At 36.2% G+C, this 14,122-nt stretch overlaps 1 protein-coding gene across 2 annotated transcripts; it reads right to left on the reverse strand.

The window, feature by feature from the left end:
- Positions 1 to 6,676: 6,676 nt before the first annotated feature.
- rnf2 (ring finger protein 2) lies at positions 6,677 to 13,034 on the reverse strand. 2 transcript variants are annotated; one of them, XM_051139055.1, is made up of 8 exons: positions 12,968 to 13,034; positions 12,074 to 12,186; positions 11,750 to 11,910; positions 11,189 to 11,404; positions 9,876 to 9,899; positions 9,001 to 9,273; positions 8,028 to 8,199; positions 6,677 to 7,749 (listed from the first exon to the last, which is right to left on the reverse strand). In XM_051139055.1, exons 2-8 carry the CDS (start codon positions 12,158 to 12,160, stop codon positions 7,648 to 7,650), a joined length of 1,035 nt encoding a protein of 344 aa, XP_050995012.1. In that variant the 5' UTR covers positions 12,161 to 12,186; positions 12,968 to 13,034; the 3' UTR covers positions 6,677 to 7,647. The 2 variants fall into 2 exon arrangements, with proteins under 2 accessions (XP_050995012.1, XP_050995023.1); XM_051139066.1 differs by lacking the exon at positions 9,876 to 9,899 and having other exon boundaries at positions 6,678 to 7,749.
- Between the last annotated feature and the right edge of the window lie 1,088 nt (positions 13,035 to 14,122).

A 14,122-nucleotide genomic window follows, 5' to 3' on the forward strand; every position in this document is an offset into this window, starting at 1 on the left:
ATAAGCTCTCTGTTTTCTGTAAAAGGACTTGGTGCATGATCTGCTTGAGAACTAGCGTCAGGCTGTCATGTGATCTGTAGTGAACACTGCGTTCCTCTGATTTAGGATGTTAAACAGCACCTTGTAGCAACAGCACACCAACAATTGTCCCAAATGCCCAAATGATGGCACGGTGCCTAGGCGTTCCGATTTGGAACCCCTAAACAAGAGTTTTTGTCACCCCCTAAACAAAGCAAGAAAGTGTTGGAGAGCACTCACACAGAGTGCACCAATCACAACACAGCACATTTTGTACTTTTATCTCATTGGCTGAGGAGGCTTAATTCGGAACAGACTGACACTTTCTTTGAATGACAACAAGGATTTTGTGGCTTGAACATAAAGAACATGTGCTTCATGTGCTCAACAACAACAACATTAGCACGTTATAAACGAAACAGTCAGTCCAGGAACATGATACATTTTTTGAAGATAGATGGCAGCAGATGCATGAAGAGGATCAGTTAAGAGAACTTTGTTTACACAGAGAATAGTTCATCGGTAGTGGTGTGTAGATAGACTGCGAAGAAGCATTTCCTGAAGTTTCCTTTTTTGGAAGCTAGGAAGAAAAACTAATTAAATTGTTCAAATGAGATCCCTTTCTTCATGACCTCAGAGGTCATATATATATATATACTATATTTGAGTTTTATATGTTTTATAAGTTATACTCTTTATCTGTGTGTATTCACACACACATACTTGTAATGTGGTTTATGGGCGTAATGATTTTTATACAAAGCTAATCATATTTTCTAACCCCTAACCCCACCCCTCAACATAATAGAAAACAGAAAACCTCAGGCATTTTTTAAGTTTCAAAACACACAGCTTAGAGAGTTTTTAAGCCATTTGGGTTACAAGAATACAGGAGGTCTCCTCATAAACCATGCTTATGTTGTAATGCCCTTGTCATTATACACATTTGTGTCCTTAAAAACCATGTATTCAAGCACACACACACAGGTCATATACTATTTATAAAATGATATATTAGTCATTTACAATATATTTATTATTATTTTATAAAAAGAATATTTAATCTAACATAATATATTAATATATAATATATATAATTTTTAAGATTCACATTATTTATTATATAGTTCCTGGAGACAGAAATTCCTGGATATCAGGTCGAGAGGGATATATAATGGTATACAATATACAATGTTAATTATTTTACCAAAATAAGAGGGATCCTACAAAATGCATGTTATTTTTTATTTAGTACTGACCTGAATAAGATATTTCACATAAAAAATGATTACATATAGTGCACAAGAGAAAATTATTTTTGAATTTATAAAAAAATTACCCCGTTCATAAGTTTACATACAGTTGATTCTTAATACTGTGTTGTTACCTGGATGATTCACAGCTGTTTTTTTTTTTGTTGTTTGTTTTTTTTTTTTGTGATAGTTGTTCATGAGTCCCTTGTTTGTCCTGAACAGTTAAACTGCTTGCTGTTCTTCAGAAAAATCCTTCAGGTCCCACAAATTCTTTGGTTTCCAGCATCTTTTGCATATTTGAACCCTTTCCATCAATGACTGTATGATTTTGAGATCCATTTTTTCACGCTGAGGACAGCTGAGGGACTCATATTCAACTTTTACAAAAAGTTCAAACACTCATTGACCCGCCAGAATGCAAAACAATGCATTAAGAGACAGAGGGTGAAAACTTTTGAATTTGAAGTTCAGGGTAAATTTAACTTATTTTATCTTATGGGAAACATGCAAGTAACTTCTGTAGTTTCTGAAGGGCAGTACTAAATGAGAAAAATATGACATTTAGGCAAAATAAGTAAATTGAACACGCCTTCACTCTGTTCAAAAGTTTACACCCCCACTCTTAATGCAGCGTTTTTCCTTTTAGAGCATCAGTGAGCATTCAAACTTTTTGTAATAGTTGTGTGTGAGTCCCTCGGTGTGAAAAGAGGGGTCTCAAAATCATACAGTCATAGTTGGAAAGATGACTGTTGGAAAACCAAAGAATTTGTGCAACCTAAAAGATTTTTCTAAAGAACAGCGGGCAGTTTAACTGTTCAGGACAAATAAACGACTCATGAACAACTACCACTAAACAAAAAAACACAGCTGTGGATCATCCAGGTAACAACACAGTATTAAGAATCAAGCGTATGTAAACTTTTGAACAGTCACATTTTTTTATAAATTCAACTATTATTTTTTTTCTTGTGGACTATATGTAAACATCTTTTATGTGAAATATCGCTCTTGTTTTGGTAAAATAAATGCTAGATTCTGCAAAATGCATGTACAATTTTGACCACAACTGTATAAAAATGTAGAAATACTAGACTTATCGTATATAAGTCTATTGCTATATCACGTGCTGCACAGCTGCAACATTGTTTTGATGAATCAATATCCAAAACACAAAATTATCATCCTACATATTAGATGAGACATGGCTAAAAGTATGTGGACACCCAAACACAATACTGGTAACTCAAAACCATGAATAATAATCTAAGGGTTTTCATCTGGATGCTGGAAAATTACATAGGAACACTGTCATGCGGAAACAGAAAACGTCCCTCCATAACTGTTGCTACAAAGCAGGAGCACACAATTTACTAGACAATAACTGCATGTCATAGCACTAGGATTAGTGTTTACTGGAATTAAGAGCAGCAGCCAAATCTCTAATGTACATTGCATATAAAAAGGAGGCCATCAAAACTGAAATAAAAAGGAGAGAAAGAATTAACACAACTGAAAAAGAACTGTTCATGAATCTGTTTTGCAGTTTGGCAGTGTATGGAGGCTTTAATTCAAAGATGTGAATGCAGGTCCTCTTCCGCCACTGTGTGTCAAAGCATGAATATCTAATTGTTCAGTGCAGTGTGTGTGGAAAGAGCCCGACACTGTTCTCATCCAGCTCTCCGAACACACACTTTGAGAGAAAACAGCTGAAATAAAGTCCCTAGTCATGACTGCCAGGGAATATCTGCTTAATGTTGCCATCTGCAAACCATTGAGAGGCAGGCGGCATCAAACTACGAGTGCTGGTGACGTAAAGACCAGTGATTATTGACCAGCTTAAAAGCTCAGAACAGTTTAAAATGAACATCACCAGCATATTAATAGATTTTCTAATCTCATGCTTGCCTCTCTGAAAGCTGTGAGCATCAGATGAACTAACAACACAAGCAAACATATACAGCATGAGCAGAAGCCAACTAATCTACTCAAAACCTATGTAGACATTTATGCTTCTATGCCTCTGACTTTGTCTAAAGCGTCAATCTGACAGGTCCACAGAGATCATTTTTGATCTGTGAAAATGCCAGAGTGCTTAAGGTTATACGGATGTACTGTCAGGGGCTTTTACAAATGCATGGCTCATCTTTGATGTGGGAGGCTGCAGCTTTTTGTCCTTTAAACGCAGCAGGGTGTTAGCGACCCCTGCCATGACCCCGACCGCGCTGAGATTAAAACTGCCCTGAGAGCGCTAGTAAAAACACATTTGTTAGACTGCAGTGAGGGTCAGCTGCCTCCTCGCTGCAAGGCTGTAAAATCCATTATGAATGGATGCATATTCAACTATGCAGAACGGATAAATAAGACCCAACACAGAAAAACTCTGACTGTACATGAACCACATGGCCTGACTTGCTCTTCTTGACATATAAACCACTGGCAAATCACCTGAGGTCATATTAATAGGCCGCTTCGGAAATATCACAATCTTTAAAGCCTATGCTACAGGATAAGATAAGGCAGAGATTTGTGAATCAGTACATAAATATAATGGATATAATGGTAACTCTTTACATTTGTTATTATTAGTTTACATTAGTAAACGTGAACTAACAATGAACAATACTTCAGAAGCATTTAATGATCTTAATGTTAATGTTTTAACAGACAAGGCTTAAAGGAGAAGTACACTTCCAGAACAAAAATTGACAGATAATGTACTCACCCCTTGTCATCCAAGATGTTCATGTCTTTCTTTCTTCCTAGTAAAAAAATTATGTTTTTTGAAGAAAACATTTCAGGATTTTTTTTCCGTATAATGGATTTCTATGGCGCCCCGAGTTTGAACTTCCAAAATGCAGTTTAAATACGATCCCATACGATCCCAAACGTGGTTGTAAATGATCCAATCTAAGGAAGAAGTGTCTTATCTAGCGAAACGATCAGTTATTTTCATAAAAATAATAGAATTTGTATACTTTTTAATGTCAAAAGCTTGTCTTGTCTTGCTCTGCCTGAACTGTTTTTTTTTTTTTTTCGGTTTGTGACAGTTAGGGTATGTTGAAAAACTCCAATCTCATGTTCTCCCTCAACTTCAAAATTGTCCTATATCACTGTTTTACCTTTTTTGTTAAGGGTGTTTGATCTTCTTTGCATGTTCACTTTGCAAAGACTGGATCGGTACTTCTGCAGTGATGTAGGATGATTTTGAAATGATTTTTGAAGTTGAGGGAGAAAATACAGTTGGAGTTTTTCGACATACTCTAACTGTCTTGAGCCAGAATACACAGAGTTCAGGGAGAGCAAGGCAAGATGAGCATTTGAGATTAAAATGTATTGAAACTGTATTTTTTAAATGAAAATAACCGATCGTTTCGCTAGATAAGACCCTTCTTCCTCGGCTGGGATCATTTACAACCGCATTTGGGATTGTTTGAAGCTGCATTTAAACTGCATTTTGGAAGTTCAAAATCAGGGCACCATATCAGTCCATTATATGATGAAAAATGCAGAAATGTTTTCCTCAAAAAACATAATTTCTTTACAACTGAAGAAAGAAAGACATGAACATCTAAGACATACATTATATGTGAATCTTTGTTTTGGAAGTGGACTTCTCCTTTAAAGAACCATCTCTTTCTTACCTTTTTATGATCTGAAGAACCTTCTTTCGCCACAAAGAACCTTTTGTGCAACAGAAAGGTTCTTCAGATGTTAAAGGTTCTTTATGGAACCATTTAAAAAAAAAAAAGGTTCTTCTATGGCATTGTGAAGCACCTTTATTTTTAAGAGTGTATGTGTAAAAGAGTGTGAACAAAATTAATTTATGATCCTCAAGGCAGGCTGTGATAAAGCGAGAGAGTTTAAACAAACACTGACTCATTCTAACACACCATAAAGCATAATAATTGAAAATGTAACACAGCGCCACATGATTTATGATTCAAATATACACAGCTTATAAACTGTAAAAGTGAGAGCAATTGTTTTTAATGAGTGATTTATAATATTTATAATATATGAAGAAAATGAAAAGCACTGAATGTAAGAAACACAAAGAAAGAGATGCTGTGTATTGCCTCACTGGTGAAGAACACTGTTAGAAGAACTTGTAGAGCATGCAGAAGAATAAACCACATCAAGTCTCATATATCAAATCAACAGTCCACTCAACAGAGTTGAATGACAGAAGGAAGCCATAACAGAGGGAAGGAGACAACAGTTTTTGGGCACAATGCGACCACAATGAACCTGAGGAACAAACTCAACTGAAAGCATACAAACCTGTGGCGGAATGTAAACATTTTACACACCTGATTCATTTAACAGACTCATTTAATTTCATTAATGAAGCACTACATGACCCAAACTATAAAATATGCAGCAATGACTCTTATGAGCAAGATTGACAAACACTGATGTATGAGCATAAATACAGTACCTTTAAAATAAATAGTGCTACAGAGCATCACGTGGTGAGATTACATCAAAACTGTAAAAGTTCTCACTAATCTTCACAGATTACACAACCTACTACAGCAGCCTTGTTACAACTTCAATTTAAGATTGCCTGAACTCATACATAAGAGGTGAAGCAATCAGCGGGGTGGTATGCTAAGGTACGAAAGCTAAAAGCCCTGGTGAAAAAAACAGCATATGCTGGTAGGCATGTTTTGATGCTGGTTTAAGCTGGTCCTTTGCTGGTTTTTGCTGGTTTATGCTCGTCATGTTGCTGGTCAAGGACCAGCATCAACCAGCAATAAGTTGGATCTCAGAAATAAGTTGGATCTCAGGAAAGTTATGTCATTACTGACAGTAGAGTTGCACAATATTGTGGTACCATACCAGTTATTTGGCAGTATTAGAGTTCTTATATATTATACACGACATACAGTGTATTTTCAGCAGTGGTTTTTCTCTCTTTTATATTGTGATATTTAAATATTTCTATTTTTTATTTCCTGTCTTTACATTCAGATTGCCTATGCTATCATCACAATCTTTAAGACCCTAATAAAAGTGTTAAATGTAATCCTTTGTATATCTCTACATTATTGTCCATTTTAATGCTGTACTTTATCATGTTGTGATGATTGATTTGATCAAATTTTAATATTGATCATTCATTAATTATTGGCCAGAACATGAAATAATTATCAGCTTATCATATTGGCCAGAATTTTACAGTACAAACTATTAGCAAACATTTTTTGTTTTTAAAAGAATCACTTATTTATATTTGGTATGTCTTTTCACCATGATAACCATTATATTATTCTTGATTTTTCTATTGTATCATTGACCATAGCCTTAAATATCTTGAAGCACTAACGCCATCTGCTGGAATTGTGTTGTTGCTACTCCACTATGTTTAACTTGTTTTAAAAGCAGTGGCATGACACAAACTGTGACACCAATATTTGCATACATTTTTTTTATTTATTTTCCAAACAAAGAACGCTGTATACATTTTTTTTTTCCAAACAACAACATGAACTCAAATGTATGCCAAGGATGTCAAACTAAAAGTACTTCATGCTCTAAAAAGTTTTTCCATGGCTTAGATGAAGCGTCTATGAAACTATTAAAAACTGGGTCCAAATGTACAACTGCCAACTTATGTTTTATGAAACAGTACTGTAATAACTGTAACATTGGTGTCAATAAACATTTTCCAGGTAGTTATTCTATAAAGTGATGTAATATGTACAATCCCCGAAACATCTGAAGACCAACACAGTAGTACAGACTAGTGACATGACACTGTCATGTCATGTGAACTAAGCCATCACATTGTACTGGTACACAGTGGCAAGATGCAGTCATGTAAGTGAACAAATGTTGCTGCTACAGGAGTGGTGTGTCTGAAAATGCACTTAAAATCTCTTACAGCTCTGCAAACGTCATTGGTCAAGTCTGATATTAAAGGACAGTGCCATTGGCTATGAAAGCCACCTTCTGACAGTCTTTCATGAAGCACTCAGTGCGATTTCCTCACGGCTGCATTATCCATTTTGAAGACTAAAAGTTTGGCTTGTTGAAGGCAACACCTGAGCCCTCTTGACGGACTCAACATGTAACAATGAAATGATTGTGTCAACTGAAAAGGGGAGGAAAAAAAACAAATCCACACCGGTTTGACTTCCATGGCCCTCCCACCCCATTCCCAATGAGCAACCCTGGTCTCGTTCCCATACAAAAAGACAATAAAAAAAACAAATCAAAGCAGCCAGTTATTGAGGAGCTGGGGCTCCAGAGACTAGTATACTCCAGATGAGGAGGAACAGCGAGAGAAAGACAGAAAGAAACGGGGAGAGAGAAGAGAGGATGAACCATCAGTCTGTCCCAGGTCAGCTCAGACCCTCATGTGTCACTGGATTTATTTGTGCTCCTTCGTTGGGGCAAAGTACAACTCCATGGGCTTGTTGACTTTCCAGTACTTCTCGCTCACCAGCTCCAGAGAAAAAGAGCCGTTCAGGACCTGTGGGGAAAAAATGGACAGTGTCATATTAAAGAAATACATGTTTGACAATTTTTTTTTTGATGTCACATCTGTATCACATCTTTATTTCTGACAGATTATCAATGCAAAATCAAAAATGACAAGCTTGGGGAAGCTTGCTTGAAATTGATGTGACATCCAAGTATGAGTATGAGATGTTAAATGTTTATCACATCAGAATCTTTGTCCAAATGATCAAAATATGATTGTTGTGTGACCATACTGTGAAGCCCTAGATGAACCAGCACCAAACTTACTGTGAACTGGTTGTTTGCTGTAGGGATATAGATGGTGTACTGTTTTTCGCTGGCTGCCTCTACGTTGATGGGGCTTGCCTCTCCGTTCTTGCGCATTTCCTCCAAAGCCAATCTGACGGCCAAGTATTTGGAGAGGTGGTCCACTGTGGCGTTTCCCGAAGTCTTAATGTACCTGGTAACAAATTCCACATTTAACTTTACACTAAATAACAAAGTAAATAAAAGAAACTTGTTAAAACACATAACTAAAATGATGATAAATCATTTGCAGGCAGTTTGACTGACAGGCGATCTGACCAATCATAATGCAGAATCTGCCATTTTTGTCCAAGAAACAAACCAGACAGGAGAGCAGAGTAACGTTGGTGGACCTGAACTCAAAAAAATGATGTGTACTGACATTTTTCCATGGTTGAAACAAGATACCTTCTTATGTTCATTCATGCAAAAGAAAGAGATGGTAAGTGATGAAGTGAACCAAAGAAACTTGCTTAAAAAATGCTAAATAGGTTAAAACTAACTTGCAATTGACCCTTTGCAGGGAGTTCGACTGACAGATGATCTGACCAATCATAACGTCAAGTCTGTTATTTTTGTCCGACAAACAAACCAGACAGAAGAATAGAGTAACGCTGGTGGACGTGAACTCAAAAAATAGTGTATTGATGTCTTTTGTCATGTTTTTTCATGCTAAAACTAGTAAAGAGGAGATTATTGGTTCACATGACGCTACAGCGACCGGTCATGACACATAACGGGCCACAAAACGGAATTTATTGTTTGAATTTCTTACAAAACGACAAAATTTGAAAGCTGAGGCTTTGTTTCATATCTAAAATAACCTGTCAGTGTCCTCTTTGCTCTGCAATGCATTTCACACTGCATAAGAACATCATGTGTGGTGTGACGTACCAACAGTAACAAAGGAGGGGGCGGTCTTTGCAAAGGCTCATTTGAAACTGAATTGGCTCACCTTGTCTGCGCTGCGTCTTCTTTTTCCATCAGTGTCGGATGAGGGCGAAACACCAGCTCAATCTCACTGGCCCCGTCCAGTGCCATGTCTCCTCCTCCGTTCTCTGTGGCATTGTCCATGTCCAGTCCTGAATCGTCTGAAGTTTTGGTTCGTTTGATGCTAGGTCCGGCCTCTTGGTTACTGTGGACTGACGCATTGCTGCAGTGTGAACTGTCTCCATTGTCCTCTGCCCCGCTACCATTTTCAATCTGGTGCTTCTTCCCCCGCTGGAGTCTACAGCGCACCCAGTGATGGAACGGTGGGAACACAGATAAAAAAACAAACAGCAAAATTAAAAAAAAATTTCACAAAAAGATATATTATATTAGAGTAAAAACATAATATTCAATATAGCTGCAAGCAGCAATTACGGGGGTTTAAGCGGTTTAAGGCATTTAAGCACATAAAAACAGACATTGCATATTTATCAAGCCTGTAACGACCTAAATCGATGAGTAAATAAGCATTTTTGGCTAATTCAAGTCATTTACCATAGAAATATGATGTTTTTTATTTTTACATTTATGGCTGTTATAGCGCCAGTTGTGGTCTTATCTCCTTAAAACTTTGCATGCTTGTTTAGAATCACCTGTTTTGAGATTTCGTTTAGGCTTTGTAGGCTTTGGACAGGCCCCTTTTCTAACCAACCCCGTTATAGCTTTCCAAAGGGTAAATTTCAACATTTTTTGATAATTATTGACCAGGAGTGCGTTTCCCAAAAGCATCGTTAGCCAACTATGGTCGCAAGTTCCGTCGTTACCAACATAGTTCAACGATTCGGTGTTTCTTGAAACTGTAGTTCAAATGAACATATGCAAACAGCGTCACAAACTTACATGGTTGGAATTACAGCTCTCGACCTGTGGTTAGAAGCATAGTTCTTTGTTAGTAAGACATATGGGCTCAATACATTATGCCCTTGGGCACAATAAGCAAGCTGACATGCAATACAAAATCTTCCATTCTATCTAAAACTATCTAAACATAAATACATTTTAATCTACGTACTTTTGCGCATCCTCTATAAGCGTTTTTGAATAGTGCGCATGTGCATAAATGCCTAAGGGAGTATGACGTAATAGGGAACCCGTGATTAATCAAACATCAAATAAGTGAAATGACAGGGAACAAGAAAATAGTAAATTAGTCATCATGTGCCATTTTCAATACAGCTGCATTTTAGAGATCTCTAATCAGTTATATAGCAGAAATTATTACTTCACCACAGTGTGTAAATTATTATTAACAACGGCCCTACATCGCTGAACTAATGTGGTTCAAATGACGGAGATGCGACCGTGTTCGGGAAACAGTTGTGACTAGCTAGTTTGTTTCCACAACAATGCATCGTACTATGGAGGTTAATCAGTGAGTTCCGTCGTATGGGAAACGCACCCCAGGAGAGCTGTACTGTAGTGTTTTTTTTTCCTAGGACTAGTTCACAAAAGTAGTTTTTTTTAATTTTCTAAATCATTTAAACAAATGGTTTGATTGACAGCAGTGGTTCTAGAGGTAAAGTCGTTCGGAATGAGGAGGTCTATAGTATGCTACGAATATTGTGCATGTGTGTAAAAACAAAAACAAAAACGTGTGAGTACTACCATCCCTCCAAATTTCAAGTCTCTACAACTTATGGTTTGGTCAGAACGATCAGTTTTACGTGTAGACTGCTGACATTCTAACAATTACAATATGGTTTCAGTACTAAGTAGGGCTGTGTAAAAAAAAATTGGACGCGATTATCATGCACATCTCTACACATGGTATTTACTACACAGGGCCGTAGTTCACCGACAAGCTACGCAATATCGAGTTTAAAATCTGAGGCAATACATGTCCGATTTTGAACTGGATATTGCGTAGCTTGTCAGTGAAATACGGCTCTGTGTAGTAAATGCCGCTCCATGACTAATCACAGAACCGGCATTACTGACAAGATGCACGTGATAATCGCATCCGTTTTTTTGCACAGCCTTAGCACTAAGCGCTTCAACACCTAAACATCCTGTCAAGTTACAACTGATTTCAGCACATGACAGCCATTGATAAAAGATATAACACTAAACATGACAACTAAAATTAAAATAAGAATACACAAATGTAAATATTTGAAAACATTTTCCATATGGATTCATATCAGACATCTAACCTGTTCATAGCCTGGATTTTTAGGCCCTCCTCAATACTGTGACTGAGTGCCTGCTGGTTGTTGTGCTTGCTGATGCGGGCCAACACTCTCTCCTGGTGGGCTTCATACTCGTCTCTGCTGGGGTAGATCTTACTGATCAGGGCGTCGAAGTTGGGGTCTGGACGGAGGGAGCGCTTAGACACCAGCTTCTTCCTGCATGTTGGACACTCCTTATTCCTGTGAACCAAAATAAAATACTTTCAAACTGGCATGAAATGGAAATTGTAAGCATCTTTTCTTCTCTATTGTGATGTGTATCTGAGTGAAACGGCTTCTCGAATGAGAAGATTTAGAAAGTGAGTGCACTAAAAAAAAAATTACTGACATACACAAATAAATCATGTATAATGTACACTGCATTATTCCATAAAATATAAGAATTTTCAATTTTGATTTGTTCTCCATTTCATAATGTTAACATGAAAAAAAAAAAAAAAAAGCAATCTAGTGATATCATTATGCAATTTTTCACATCATAATCATTATCAGAATACATAAATACAATATACAACATAAACCCACCCCGATCTGAGCGCAGTGATGATGCAGTCGGCACAGAAACGGTGCAGGCACTCCTTGGTGGTCATGGTGTTCTTCAGCATGTCCAGGCAGATGGGACACATGAGCTCACTGTGCAAGCTGCGCGGGGACACGGCGATCTCCAGACCATCCGTGATGGCCTCCTATGGGAGCACAACACCACAGAAGCTGCATTGAAGGTCTAAAAATAAACTACAAATCCCAAAACCATCTCTCCACAGGGTTTCACTAACATACAGTCAGAATGGCACTTGAAAAATCTGAACATACAACTGTGGATAACAACTGACAAATTAATTTTCTTACCTGTGGAGTTCTCTGTAATTCATAGAGACTGAGCTCCCAAGTCTTACTGAGGGGTTGAACCCCATTTGTCTGGACCGTTTGTGTCATTTTTATACACTGTGTGTCCTTCACCTCTGAGGAAAAACAGCCAAAGAGAACAGTATTGACATGACGTGCATGTTTTGGTCATATGCTGAATCAAAACAAAACAATTGTTGTGTGTTTAATGTCCAAATTCATACATGATTAAATATTTTCTATTTAGGATTTACACAAAACATAATTTTCAAATATCATTGTTTAGGGTTTTAGAGTGTTTAGGTTTCATTATGATCATCTCTGACAACTGACATCTGAGGGATGTTATGGTCTGTTGACGTTGGTTTAAACTGAAAGACGCCACTAATGAATCTATTAAACTCTATCCATGTTCACTTTAATTTTCAGCTCTGCAGTTTTTCGTTCATTTTATAAGACTATCATACTACAATAAATGATGAATCTGTCTATCCCTGCAGTCACAGAGCTAGCAGGCTAAAATTAGCTCCTGAAGGTACTTCTAACTCTTTGTGTCAATGAATACATTAAGCATCTACCTACACGTACAAAGCGTCTATTGCATAACTGTCTGCTCTCCAGCCACGGATAGATATTGAAGACCGCAAAACAAAATACAGAGGCGAGAAAAAAAAAAGGCGGAAAGGTTTTATCTCCTGCGCTGTCATGAAAACGTAGAGCTAACGGCTAACTCTCTCTGCTAATCCAGATGCTGTATTTACAGGCTCCATTAAATCAATTATGAAGACATTGTCGGCGAGATTGTGACATATTATGCCCTTTTCGCTAACGTAAACGTCAACCTCGACAACCAGAAAGCATATATTTCTGTAGAAACGCCGCTGTTTACATACTTACATCTCAATGTTATGAACACTCTCTCCCTGCCAGCGCGTTCTGTTGAGCTCAATATGGCGGCTTCAGTGAGGCTAAATGAATTCTGGGAAATGTTGTTCGGTTTTTTTCTTTTCTTTTTTTCTTCTTCTTTTTCTTTTTTTAACAAGTGAGTCAGTTACATATATATATATATATATATATATATATATATATATGTTTATGTATATGCAATCAAATCTATATATATATATTGCAAAAACATGCCATAAAATGCTACTGAGATATTAAGGCACAATTAAAGTAATTAAAAGTCAAAATTATGGCTTAAAATGTATAGCGCAAAAATAAAAATGTAGGGCCTAATTACCAGTCAAAATTATGACACAAAAACGCATGACAAAAAAAGCAAAATATGGTGAAATATGTATATATATATATATACACACACATACACATTCATCACATTATTAAAATATGATATACTAAGTCATATAAATCCATATATATATATATATATATATATATATATACACACACATGTATATGCAATTAAATTTATACATATATATTGCAAAAACATGCCATAAGAAGCTACTTCAGTATTATGAGATATTAAGGCACAATTAAAATAATTAAAAGTCAAAATTATGACACAAAAACGCATGACTGAAAAAGCAAAATATGGTGAAATATATATATATATATATATATATATATATATATATATATATATATATGTACACACACACACACATACACATTCATCACATTATTAAAATATGATATACTAAGTCATATATATATATGTATATGCAATTAAATTTATACATATATATTGCAAAAACATGCCATAAGATGCTACTTCAGTATTATGAGATATTAAGGCACAATTAAAGTAATTAAAAGTCAAAATTATGGCTTAAAATGTATAGCACAAAAATAAAAATGTAGGGCCTAATTACCAGTCAAAATTATGACACAAAAATGCATGACTGAAAAAGCAAAATATGGTGAAATATATATATATACATATATACACACACACACACACATACACATTCATCACATTATTAAAATATGATATACTAAGTCATATATATCCATGTGTGTACCTTATAATTGAAACACTTTTTATTTCAGAATTATGACTTAGTGTATTATATTTAATTTTTCTAT

This window comes from Labeo rohita, chromosome 2, assembly GCF_022985175.1.
Source record: "Labeo rohita strain BAU-BD-2019 chromosome 2, IGBB_LRoh.1.0, whole genome shotgun sequence".
Taxonomy (NCBI): domain Eukaryota; kingdom Metazoa; phylum Chordata; class Actinopteri; order Cypriniformes; family Cyprinidae; genus Labeo; species Labeo rohita.